This window comes from Lemur catta, chromosome 9, assembly GCF_020740605.2.
Source record: "Lemur catta isolate mLemCat1 chromosome 9, mLemCat1.pri, whole genome shotgun sequence".
Classification (NCBI taxonomy): Eukaryota; Metazoa; Chordata; class Mammalia; order Primates; family Lemuridae; genus Lemur; species Lemur catta.
In genome coordinates, this window is record NC_059136.1 from 41,320,799 (window position 1) to 41,334,782 (window position 13,984).

A 13,984-nucleotide genomic window follows, 5' to 3' on the forward strand; every position below is an offset into this window, starting at 1 on the left:
GTATTAATATTTCTTTGTGTATAAGTTCTTAGCACTATTGAATTGAAAGCTCTATCCTTGCTTCCCAACAGAAATACAGCGTCATGGGTAGTGAATGTGGCTTCCGGATTGCTTACATCTATGTCGAATAATATGTCTTTTAGCCTAAGTTTTGCTTTCTTACTCTCTGCCCATTTGTTTCCAGCCTTTTTCCTAATCAGGAAAAACAGAAGTTGTCCCAGCTGAAAAAAGCTAGAAGCAATTCTCAACTGTAGGATATCATAATAGCAAGTTCTAAGATCCATGGTGGTATATAATCTAAGTAATAGGATAATTATGTTGAGAAGAACAGAAATTCTGAATCTTGTTCAGAATTTAAGAGGTTCCGTATTAAGAGCTTATCCAAAGCAAGTTTCTTTCAAAAACACAATCAGACTTTCCAGAAATTCAGCCTTGATGTACTTAAAAGCGCTTGCTGTCTTTTTGCTTGCAGTGAAGTACATGCGAGAAGCCACGCCCTATGTGAAGAAAGGATCCCCAGTGTCCGAGATCGGGTGGGAAACGCCGCCGCCTGAATCCCCTCGGTTAGGGGGAAGCTCATCAGACCCTCTGTCATCGCAGTCCTTCTCCTTCCATAGAGACCGGAAAAGCATCCCCCTCAAAATGTGCTACGTCACTCGGAGTCTGGCCTTGGCGGACCCCGAGAACAGGTAAGGAGGCTGCAATGCCCCTCCCGTCTCAGCAGCTCCTTGGCCTGGAAGGTCAAGTGGGGGCTTTTGCCAGGCCGTGCTCGTGCTCTGAAGACGCTCCGCGGTTTCCAAAGACTAGCGTGAAAGGGCCGTGCTGACACTGCGTGCGTGTGAATCTGTGCACCGAGCTCTGGTTCTGGAAAGAGGTGAACTAGAATCAGGATCCTGAATATCTTTCTGTGCTCATTGCTGGTCTATGTGACTTTGGGCAAGTTTCTCAAACTACTGAATCTGAGTTTTGTCATGTGCAACACTGGAATCATTGAAATAGATACCTTATTGTGTTGTAAGGATTAAATGAGGAAATCAATCTGAAGTGATTAGCACAGGAAATATAAGCTCTAGTAATATTTCTTATTAATATTAGATAGTAATAAGCAAATTAGCCTCTCTGGGCCTCAGTGCCCTCAACTGAGGAGGGTTAGATGAGAGAAGCCTTGAAGATATTATATTTTCTACTCTAAACTGCTTTTTATGCTCAAAAGAGAAAAAGGAGTTGCTTTGGTCCAAGCCTGGAGTGCTGTTTCCTGAAGTCTGCACATGACTTTGCATGCCACAGGACAAATATATCACCCAACCCGTGGCAATTATAAGGAGTCCCGCCAAGAGGAAGTAAATATTTGAGGTCTCTCTTCCCCCAAAAGTCTCACTTTAACTCACTTGAACAGAAAATATACATCTTGGAGGAAAATAAGAGAGATAAAGAGAACAACGAGGAATTGAGCCAGCTAATAGGGAATCTTGGTGACCTTTGCATCCATATTAAAGTGCTAAAAATAGCAACAGCTCTGCTGGCCCTTATTTAGAACATGTGTGGGACAGCTGCAACCCACTCGAGTAGGAAGTATTTGGCTAGGTTCAGAGTTGCTGGTGGGGAAAAGGCAAAGGGAATAGGGGCAGAGAGAAAGTCGCTTCCTTGGCTCCCAGCTCAGTGTCTTTTCTGTTCTCATCCCAGTGAACTCACCCTGTGGAAGCTCTAGGGTCTTTCTGGCTCTAGCCAGCTGCAGGGTCTTACCACCCTGTTCACCCACAGCTCCTATGTCAGTTATATCTGCACTGGGATTGGCCAGTTTTACGAGAGAGCCAGCAAGTATGAGCAAAAGAGGAGTCAGAACAGGCCGACTGGGAAGGAGGCAGAGTTCATCACTGATCCTCTCTCACTCTGTTCTGTTTCATTCCCCCATGATTTCTGCTGATTTCCTGAGCCTGCAGTTGATGTCCTCGTTACTCTCGAGTCTCCTCATCCCTGCCCTCTCACCCACCCAATCAAACAAGTCCTTTTTCCCAAGAATCTGATGTGAAAGGTTTCAGATGTGATGAATTCACGATTCATTGAATGCCTTTCCTATGCTAGGCATTATTATAATTATTTAGACCAGAGACCGCAAAGCGGCAGGTTACAGGTATACCCAGCCCAGAGATATGTGTTTTCAATGGTTTGTCAAGTGTTTTAAAGAAATTTGAATTAGTTGCCATAGTGAATAATTGGCAAATTTCAAATTATCCAGGTTTTGCTTTTTTAGAAAAATTGGAGGAACTAATAATATTATTGGGCCCACAATGATGCAAGCAGGGCTCCAATATACGGCAGCCCAGCAGAGGTTTCTCCTTTGACAAGAGAATGAACTCTCCTCATCACTCCTACTACCTTATACCAGGGTACTCAATTAACTACCAGCCTGGTTGTTTACATTACATGTCTGATCTTTGAATTTGTAACCGTGCTCAGTCCTCTTGACAGCCCTCTGAGTTTCTATAATTGTCCCCATGCTACAGATAAAAACTTGAGGCTAAGATTGCTTATATAAGTTCCCATTGTCATACAGCTATTATATGGTATAGCCGGGCTTCAAACCCATGCCTATAGAATGGGTGACAGTGTCAGTTAACCATTTCCAGCAAAATGCAAACAAGACTAGAGAACTTATTGGGGTATCACAGAAACGGAGAAAGTTCGAGTAGATGATTTATAGGGTTTCTTCCAGCAGTGGACTTAAGTGATATAACATTATTCCCAGGTCATTTAATTATATTTTAAAGAATATTTTGGGAGACATCAGGCATTAATACAAATATTGGAAACCTCAGTCTGTGTGTCAAGCCAGCAGAGGAGAATGCGTTTTTAAATTTTTATATGGATGCTCTTCCAGTTCACCATTGATGAGGACATGTAGGGCCTCCCATGTCGGGTGTAAGAACAAGTGGGCAGAACTGAAAATGAGAATCCCACTAAGCCGGATGGTTCAGAGGGGACTTCAGGTCCAGATGGGTCACAAATGCTGCTAGCAAGATTAGGAGCCTAGGTGAGGCTTTCCCCTAGTTGAGGAAGAAAAGAAAAGAGAAGAAAAAGGAAACAAATACTTTATGGAACTCCAGTTATATGCTGGGAAGAGTATAGTATACCAGTCAGAAACATGTAATCTGCAAAACTCAACTGTATGCTGAATGCAAGAGTTTTTGCTAACACAAAGCATTTTTAAAAATTGAAAAATACAGGATGGGCAAAAGCATACAAGGCAAATGCAAACTCACAACAACAAAGAACATCTGTTTTGATCTTGATATAAGACAAAGTAAAAGGCAGGCTGAAAAGCATAAAATAAGACAAGAAAGAATTGATTTATGCTGAAGGCCAGAGTTCACAAGGAACGTTCAGTAGTTATGAATTCATACCAAGTAACATAGCAGCAACCCTTATAGCAGAAACTGCAGAAGATTCAAGAAGAAATAGGCCAAGCGTGGTGGCTCATGCCTGTAATCCTAGCACTTTGGGAGGCTGAGGCAGGAGGATTGCTTGAGGCCAGGAGTTCCAGACCAGCCTGAGCAAGAACAAAACCCCACCTCTACAAAAAATAGAAAAATTATCCAGGTGTGGTGGTGAACACCTGTAGATTCAGCTACTCTGGTGGCCAAGGCAGGAGGATCGCTTGAGCCCAGGAGTTTGAAGTTGCAGTGAGCTATGATGATGCCACTGTACTCTAGCCTGGGTGACACAGCAACACCTTGTCTCAAAAAAAAAAAAAAAGCAGAAACATAATCAGATATTAGCAGTCCCTAACTTTTTTGGCACCAGGGACTGGTTTCATGGAAGACAATTTTTCCAAGGATGGGGGCTGGGGGGAGGGGTGGCCTTCGTTTGGTTGCCCACCACTCACCTCCCGCTGTGTGGCTTCGTTCCTAACAGGCCACAGACTGGTATCGGTCTTCGGCCCCGGGGGATGGGGACCCTAGATTTAACATATACCACTCTCAAATGGAGAAAAAAGGGTAAATACAATTCCTCTCTTATCCATGGGGGATATGTTCCAAGACCCCCAGTGGCTGCCTGAAACCACAGATAGTACCCAGCCCTATATATACTATATTCAATTATAACAATATACTATAACAAAAGTTATGTTAATGTGCTCTCTCTTCTCGCTCTCTTTCTCTCTCAAAATATTTTATCATTCTTACTTATTTTGGACCATGGTTGACGTCAGGTAACCAAAACTGTGGATAAAGGGCAACTCGCTGTAAGGATATAGAAGACCCAAACAACATAAATAATAAGGTGGATCTGGATACATGGCAAACTTTGTACCCTGATAATAGAGAATATTATACTTTCTTTTCAAGTCCACAAAGAACATTCACAAAATTAACTATAGATTAGGTCACAAAGCAAATGCAACAAGTTCCATAAGGTAGAAATAATACAAACAATATCCTCTGATGACAGTGGAATAAAAATAGAGAATCAATAACAAAACCAAACCACAGAAAGCCTTTTTGATGGGTCTTTAAAAGCTCTCTATAAAATAACTCTTGGGTCAAAGAGGAAGTATAAACTAAAATTGCAGCATTTCTTAAAAGTAAATAATAATTAAAATAATGCATATAGTAAATATAAAAGAGAAAGAGGCATAAAGAGAGAGTGTGAACTGTGGAGTCAGACCCACAGTGAAATGTTAGATCCACCCTTTATGCATGACTTTAAGCAAGAATCTCATTTAATCCAAAAAAGCCATCCTAGGTACCAGGTATTCTTCTCTCCCTTTATAGACAATGAGACTTAGCTGAGACATGAGAGTTGAAGCAAACAGTAGATCTGGGATTCAAATCCAGACCTAGCTGACACCAAGCCCAATTTCCGAATCATTACTCCCATTGCCTCCAACTTCAGCACCTGGCAGAACAGCTCACCTGAACTGTATGCACCTTGGCCAGGAGTTAATGGTCTCCTAGGTGCTAAAACCTGAGAACTGATGACAAATGCCACAGCACCTCGGAGCTAATCCCTGCAGTTGGTGACACACAGCTGCTTACCGTTTGCATTAAAAACTCTAATGTTCCATTTCTCAAATAGAAACAGCCATAGAACAGCAGGCAGGATTGCTGCTCTTTCAGTGAAAAAGGTCACCCAGCAGGCACTGAATCCACAAGAATATGTTCCTGCTAGTGGCTGTCAATGATTACAACAAGTTTTTTTTATGCTACCTCTTAAATATCTCTTGATTTTCATATTCAACTCTTTGCCTTCACAGCCACAAGCCGTGGTCCAGGACCAAATTCTAGTCCTTCAGAGTACTTGGACATATGTCCTACTGTGTGCTTTGTTTCCAGTTCACTCTTTCCCTCACCCCCACCATCTACTGTATACATAGCTAGCCAAGGGGGTGTCAAACATTCAAAGTTTACCCACTTGGTCAAAATGGCTCCTTGTCGCCTGCACTAATATCTAAACTCCTCAGTATTGCATAAGAACCCATTGTGTTTAGGATCTCTCCTAATTGTCCAACTCCTCCCCACCTCATCCTTTATGTTCCAGCAACCCTTAAATAATTTGTGTACTTCCTACAGTTGCCTTCCTGACAGTCTCGTACTCACCCTTTAAGCCTCAGGGCAGTCAATCTTCTTGGACATTAATGTCTCAGTACATCTCGTGTTTAATCCATCCATTGTGGCATCCTTTATAATGACTTGCAATTTTTTTCTTACATGCCTGCCCAGTTCCTAAGCCCCTTGAGATGTGGGGCTCCTGGCATTTTCATTTTAATACTCCAGCTTTCTAGACTTTGGCATTCAAAAATATTTTTTGAATAGTATATTTATGTGTCCATTTTTTATATTTTTACCACTTCAAGATTTTCTTTTAAAAAAATTGTCCACTATATAGCCTTGGGAATAAGAAAATAAATAAAGGCGTAGTTCTTTCCTGACAGATGTAGGAAAGTTAAAGAAGCTAGGACAATCCATTAACCAAGCCTGTACTGGACTGAGGGCAGCTGTATCACCATGGACGGTTTATGAGGCTTTAGTCATGACTATGTGTACTGCCACGTAACAGAGTCCACTGTAGAATTTTGTGGTTAAATTATGGAGAGGTATACATGATCTTCCTTGTAAAACAATGTGCATCTCCATTTATGGTGCACAAATGAGAAATTCACAGAAGGCGCTGTCCTGGTTTCAATTGGAAAAGCTGCACTAAGCACACTGTGATTCAGAGGGGTGTGACCTGGTAAGTCCTATAGGACAGCAGTCCTGGACCTTTTTGGCACCAGGGACCAGCTTCACGGAAGACAGTTCTTCCACAGAGCAGGCAGGGGCAGGGGGATAGTTTCGGGATGATTCAAGCACATTACATTTTTTGTGCACTTTATTTCTGTTTACATTGTAATATATAATGAAATAATTATACAACTCACCACAATGCAACCTCTCTGCTAATGATAACCTGTGTTTGCAGCTGCTCCCCAGCACTAGCATCACCACCTCAGCCCTGCCTCAGATCATCAGGCATTAGATTCTCAGAAGGAACGCGCAACCGAGCTCCCTCACATGTGCAGTTTACAGTAGGGTTTGTGCTCCTGTGAGAATCGAATGCCACCACTGATCTGACGGGAGGTGGAGCTCAGGCGGTGATGCGAGTGATGGAGAGTGGCTGTAAATGCAGGTTAAGCTTCACTCACTAGCTGGCTGCGCATCTCCTGCTGTGCGGCCCAGTTTCTAACAGGCCACAGACCAGTACCAGGGTTTGGAGACTGCAGCTGTGGGACACCTGGATATGATGACACAAAATACCATCAGTGACATCACCACAATCTAGCAGCTGAGCTTCAGCCACCGAGGATCAGAAACTTGACTGAATGGTTATGGTGAGAGTGGATCCATCTTTAAGAGGTTGACTCACGTTAACCTAACAGCCGGAATTCACTTATAATGAGCACGACGCAGTTGTCAAGCAGGTGGAAATGCTCACATGGGAGGATCTGTATGTCTTCCGATTATGGGCAGGCTCTATTGGAAGACAAATGTAAATATTAGCATAAGCAGAACACAAAGTAACTCAAACAATATGAACTTTCAAGGTGGCCTAAGCCATACATTCTCTCCATGTAGGCAAACTATGTGAGAAACTAATTTCATGAAAGTTATTTGGTGAGTGTGGAATCAATACAAGGGGTACTAATGGACCTTAAGCGTATTTTAGACAAGGAAGCTGAAAGGCCTCCCTTCCAGATGGGGAGAACCTTGCCAAGGTGACCATTATGTAAATATCTGCTCTGCCAAATTCTCTCTCCTTTGAGCTGTACATAAATAGCCTGGGGTTTCCCATGTGGTTCTCCCCTGTCCTTTCATGGCTAATTTACCCCTTTCAGTTCACATGGGTAGCAGAACAGTGGATTTGGTTTTTGCTTATCAAATTTAATCACTTTCTAGTCCTGGCTCCTTGAAGTTGCTCTCATATCACCTTATTCAGAGCTTTAGATGGTCCCAAATACTTTAGTTAGAAATTTATATACGGATTGTCTTTGGTGGCTACCAACGAAAGAGTAATCGTTTGACTAGATTGGCCTTATTTCCTCCTTTTTCCAGTGTTCAGGGGCACATTATTGCCCCCTCCATGTCTTATAGAGAACTCTCAGCTGTGCTCATTAAACTTTGAATACTATTGAAAAATTCCCTCCTTTAATGCATCCAGAATGAAGATTCACGAGGTATTTATATCTGTCTCTTCTCTTCTGTAAGCCTTTGTTTGTGAAAAGTGCTTCTCCTGTTAGTTAGGTGGCTCACAGAATATGTGATTTTCTGAATCTGTTTTCTTCATCCTTTGTTGGACACATCATGATGGCTTCATAAGTGAAACTATTGCCAAGAGCTTGTTACTGATATTACATTTTGCAAATAAAAGAAAATTATAAAATTAAATGTATAATGGCGCTGTAGTAAGTGGACACATTTTGCATATCTAAGACAGAAGTCCAAATTAACTACATGCTAATATCAGTGAATAAAACTTCAGAGCTGAAGTTAGAAAATATGACTTTAAGTTTCAATTCTGTTATTTATTCCCTTTAACGTTAGGTAAATTATCCAGTCTCACTGATATCTTTCTCTGCAATGATTTGAATGTTTGTGTTCTTTCAAAATTCAAATGTTGAAAACTAATCTCCAATGTAATAATATTAAGAGGTAGGCCCTTGGAAGGCAATTAGGTCATAAGGCCAACCCCTCATGAATGGGATTAGTGCCCTTATTAAAGAGGCTGAAGGGAGCCTGTTTCCCCCTTCCACCAGGTGAGGACAGGTAATAGGTGCTATTTATGAGGAACAGGCTCTCACCAGATACCGAATTTGTTAGTGCTTTGATCTTTGACTTTCCAGCCTCCAGAATGGTAAGCAATAATTTATGTTGTTTGTAAATTACTCATTCTAAGGTATTTTATTATAGCAGTACAGACTAAGACATTTTCTGCAAAATGTGGCTAATAATATTGACTGTGTATGACGGATGTTATGATGAGATGACTTAATGTAAATATACTCTAATTCCTGGCAAGATAACCATGGCATAAATGTAGCTTTCAGTCAAAATATCTTCATTACTGGGCACAAGGGAAGGGGAATTTTGTTGTTTTTTTTGTTCCCTCTCTACTCCGAGCCCAGCAGAAAGAACTTTCCGGGTCATGTTGCCAAACTGTTGAGCACAGATTCTTTTGTAAGGCATTTTTTCACGGAGGTTTTTAAGCCTTTTGAAATTCTGGCTCTTTGCAGGGAACTTAGTTCCAGTTTCCCAACTCATGGGCTCTCAATGCCTTAACTATCATCTGTGTGTCACATTCCAAGTGCTCAGCCCATCCACCACTACCAGCCCACTACCAGCCACCTGCCACAACCCCACCCCACCCCACTTTGCCAGAGATGCCTATGATCAGCTTAATTACTCACACCCTGCACCTTTTTTGACGCCTAGGAGTTTCTTTTTCTTTCTTGTAAGATCAGCATTTCATTAAAACATACACAAGCAAACTTTTCTTATTATGCTTTATCTAGCAAAATCAGATATTAGTAGCAGAAATGTTCCTGAATTTGTATAGACCATCACTTTTCTGGAATTGGAAACCTCCTAAAACATGGCAATGGAATTGCTTGTAATTGGCTATGTATAACATGAACAAAAGTCAATGTTCTATTTTTCCAACTAATTTAAAAAAAGAAGTCAAACTTTTACCATCAGATTTAAAGCTAAAAGCAAACAAACAAAAAAAAATGAGTATTGTCTTTTGCATGATTTACTTCTTCCATTTGAAATTATGGACTTTCCTCTACTCCCAGGAGCACCATTTTGGTCATGCTTTATCTATGTATCTATCTATCTATCTGTCTGTCTGTCTATCTATCTATCTGTCCAGCCAGCCAGAAATCCATCTATCTATCTGTCTGTGTTACTTCTCACTTAGACAACCCCAAGTGAAACACTTTGTTACTGTAGAAAGGGTCTGTATAAAAAAGAGAGGTGATCTTGGTCTTGGATTCAACAGTGCTCACATTCTGCAATTGAGTAATACAGGAAGTGAAATATAGAGTAACATTTCAACAGTCATTTTAAAGGTGGTTGGGAAGGGGAAGTTCAGGAAGGTTGGGGTTGAATGAGTTAGAGATTTGAAACAGGAAACAAGTCCTAAATAGTGGTATTATTTCTAAATGCACCTAGCAAGTGAGACAAAGTGAGGAGGCATCGCCTCGTAGCATTCATAACAAACCTAACAAAGTAGGTCAGACACTCCCTTTTTAAAGTTATTTTAAATAAAATTTTAAATGTTATCAAAATAATAAAGGCAGGTAGTTTAAAATTCAAATAGGTCTAAGAGCTTTATTTATTTTTTTAAGCGGTAGGTGTTTGTAATTTATTTTACAGCCCCAACCTAGAGACTCATGTCTGAGATCAGGGAAATTTGCTCACATTATTTGTTTTATAATGTCCTCCTCTCTGTTTTCTCTGTGATCTCTCTCTACATGTCTTGTTGAAATGATATTGGACCCCCTGGATTGATTTTCTTAAGTCTGTTTCTTTCCCTGTTGCTTATATCACATTTTTCTTACTTTATTTTTTGATCCTTCTCATGACTATATTTTGTTTACATTTTGGCTATCCTATTTTAGCTCTTTGTGCTTTCTGAATGCTCCCTTTTTGTAGAAGTTTGTTCTTGTTTTATGGATGCAATATTTTCTGTTAATCTTGGAGAATATTAATAGGTTTTGCTTATTTTTCTTTATGCTTTTTGTTTCTCCATTTATTATTTTTCTGTTTGTTTGTTTGGATCTTTATCTTCCCTACCAAAGGTTTTCCTCAAATGTCTAGTGATCCTTTGCCATCTGTTCCTTTTTTAGACTGAGAGACTGAGAAGTCCATTGGAACCCGTGGGGGGGCTTGGGCTTGTCCATTGGTGAGAATGCTTGCAGAGTTATAGCTCAGCAAGCCAGGCTTACTAAGAAAGCCCTTCCAGTTCTGCAGATGTTGGTGTTTGTAAGTTTTCTCTGGGTCTGTTCAGTTACTTAGGGGAGAATAATTCCATCTCTTTTTATGGGTGTAAGCTGGGGATGGAGAGTGGGGAGAACACCCATTTGCCAGTATTCTGAGAGTCCCAACACTCTGCATGAAGACTTCACATAGGGTCCTTATTTTCAGCCCTGTGTCCCCCCCAACCTTCTCTCTGGAGGTTATGCAAAGCCAAGGGGCTCACACCTGGCTGAAATCCACTCTGCGGCACTTTATAACTTCTGTTCTTCCTCCACTCTTCAGAATCAGTTCCCCAGCTTATTGCTGTCTGTCTTTCAAACACATACTGAACCTTTGCCTCTTGTGGGTTTAGACCTATTTTACTGCCTTTTTACTGGAATCTTGAAGGGAGGGGAGATTAACATGAATGGCCAAGCCACTATGGTTTTCCCAATAAGAATCCGTGCATAATTTTCATCTTTCCATACAACAAAGTGCACAAAAGCTTCATTTTAATGAACTTAAAAAATATTTTCATAGCCTTGTTATTTTTACAAAAATCTATTTTCCCATAGATAAACTTCAGCATTCATGCTAATTATCATACATTTTTAATCAGTGTGTATGAATTAATAAGGTTTTACTGGCAACGGTAAGCTAGTTAAAAAAGGAATTTAACTATCTCTGGTTTATCTTGAGAAAAAGAGTTGAGGAGAGGGCTCCCCAAGCATGGGCCCGTGATTTCATCAATGCACAGCTCCTCTGAGTTCATTTGAGCCCATTCCTGCACCTCTAAGCACCATTCTGGGCAAATTGCATTCTCCCCTCTTGTAGGAGCACTCAGAGAGGTTGAACTTGACCAGCTGGGTGCTAACGTATTTTTGCTAACATTGACTCTCAATATATAGGTCTCGATATAGGTCTTTGCTCTTGATACATTAATTGAACTCCATTTGGTTTGCAAAAAGCTGCCCCAGAATTTTCCAGCTGTGAGATAATGAAGCCTCTGAAAATAACTCCAATGCTATCATGCGAGCATGTTCTGTTCAAGCAGGCATCACCTACCTGGCGTTTCTACAAAGGGAGAGGGGCCTTTACAGAGAGACCTCTGCCCTCCCTTCTTTTGACACGTGTGAAATTTTGTTTTCCTTAGTGGAGAATGGGTTTGGGGCACAGAGCTCTGCAAATACATTTAGGACAACACCTACATGGACATATAGGGCATGTGTCTATTGACAGGTACTCCCTTTGTTCATAAATGATATTGAAATAGGAATTTTGATATTGTTGGTATGCTAAACCGGATTTGAGATTTCTCTCCTTTTGCTAAGTTTCAACTGTTAAATAGATAGTTTTATCATCCAGGTTCTTTGCTGGCTGCCGAAGCTATAGCAGTGACGGAGTCCTTGCCCTGAGATAGCTTACCGCCAGCAGGGAATATCTACCAGTAAGTGGGTCATTACAAAGCAGTATCATAGAAAGACCACGAGAGAAGTAAAGGATGCTGTGGAGGCTCCCTCACAGGAAAAGCACCTAATCCAAAGTTCTGTTTTTGCAGAGGGGTGGATATTGGCAGCAGGGAATGATTCTCAGAGCAAGTGATGTCTATGCTGAGACTTGAATCATAAAAGAGAAGTTAGGCAAGTCAAAGGTCGGGGTAGGAAGACATGGAGGGTATTCCTGGAAAAGGAACTAGTGTAAGTATAGGCACCAAGGCAAGAAAAAACATGGTTCTCCGGCTGGTCCGAAGGTAGTGAGTTATCTCACTTGATTGTTCACAGTCAGTTACAGATTGAACTCTTTGTTCTACTATTTTCCCCCTCCTCACTACTGCACTTGACTAGTCTTAAAAAAAAAAAGAAAAAAAAAAGAAAAAACATGGTTCTGTTGAAGAATTGGAAGAAGTTTAGTTTTTTTGGAGCAATTTATAAGAAGAAATATATCGAAGATGAGTCTGGAGAAGTTGCCACGATTAGGGCTAAACCACTCTGTGGCTTGGACTTTATCCTAGGAGGAGTGTGAAGGTGGAGTGATGTAAAAATATCACTCTGGCTGCAAGGTAAGGTGTAGACTTCAGGAGGACTGGAGGCTGGGGGACCACAGAGGGGGATGTTGTAGAAGTTCAGTTGAAATACAATCCTGGAATCTTTTACTAGGGTAGGACAGTGATACTGAAGAGAAGTTGGATGCATTTAAGAGACTTGAAGAGATAGAATCTGCAGGAGTTGGTGATAAAATGGGCTTGGAGGCATGAGGGAAAAGTAGGAGTCCCGAGTTAATTTTGCCCAGTCATCCATGGAAGCAGAGCCATGATCAGCCACACATCTGGCCACTAATTATTACTGGCCCTGAGTAAATGGGACTGAGGTCAGGTGTGTGTGGGTGGAGGGTGGAGGTAGGTAGAGGCATAGGAAAGACTTATGCCTTTGGAGATATCGTGTAGATTGAGAGTCAGAGTATGACTGTGTTTTGAGTTGTATGTGCCTAAATGGATTTCCAAGCATGTTGGGGACAGCAGCATGTTGTATTTGCCACAGTTTTTAGGATAGCCGTAGAAATCTCTAAATACAGAAGGGTAAATGCAGTGATATCATTCAGGACACAGGTGTTATCCTTGAAGGGTTAACTAAGATATGTTTAATGCAGGGATGATTTGCAGAGGAGAGTGCTGTGTTAAAGACACCAGCAAGTGATGGGGGAGCACTCAGGGCTTAGCAAAGCAGGGTAGGGGTGGGGGAAGCTGCTACTACCCCTGGGCCTGGGGAGCAAAGGCAGCAAGTTACTGCAACCTACAGAGGACTGTAGCCCTGGGAGAGGAACAGTGGCCCGTGTGGGTTTGGGGACAAGCCAGTACCCCAACCTTTCTCTTCTGTCCTGGTCTCTCCTGTGGATGTTTCCGATCAGCTTCACACAACTGGGAGCCAGAGGCTGGGGAAACTGAGTGACACCATTTAGTCCATAAAGTTTGATGTCTTGGAGCACAGAGTAAGGCAAAGAATGGCAGACAATGAATCTGGAGGGGGAAAAAAAATACCACAAAAGTACGTTTACTTTCTACCTCTTTGCAAATAGGTCTGATATGTATAATACAAGTGATAACTAGTTATAAGAAAATGCATTTAACCCATACACTTCATTTTCTGATCTTGTTGGATAAAAATGTCTTGGACGCTTCCAAATCAATATTTGCAGGTTCCTGTTTCATGAAAGGTGCTATGCCCCACCTAGACTTCTGATAAAGATTTATTTTATCCGCTGTGATGGGAGCTGGATAAAGAAGTGACAGCTGAGAGGCTCAGAGGAAAAGACAGAGTTTGTTTCAGTGAAACTGGAAGCTGCAGAAATCCGTGCAGTAGGGAGGGACAGGGCGGCTTCGCTCTGAAACGGGCTTGGAGATGGATCCTTCTGCTCTCCTTGGAAAGTGGCCGAGGTCTAGAGGGACCCTCTTCTTCCATTTTGACAATGCTAGAGCCTGGAGAAGGCACAGGCAA

General features: G+C 41.5%; 1 protein-coding gene across 1 annotated transcript in view; it reads left to right on the forward strand.

Annotated features, from left to right (window-relative positions):
• SNTB1 (syntrophin beta 1) overlaps window positions 1-13,984 on the forward strand; it is a 240,935-nt gene that overhangs the window by 108,028 nt on the left and 118,923 nt on the right. The window contains exon 2 of the mRNA XM_045561804.1: window positions 473-689. Coding sequence (XP_045417760.1) covers window positions 473-689 — 217 coding nt within the window. The remainder of the gene's footprint in view (window positions 1-472; window positions 690-13,984) is intronic.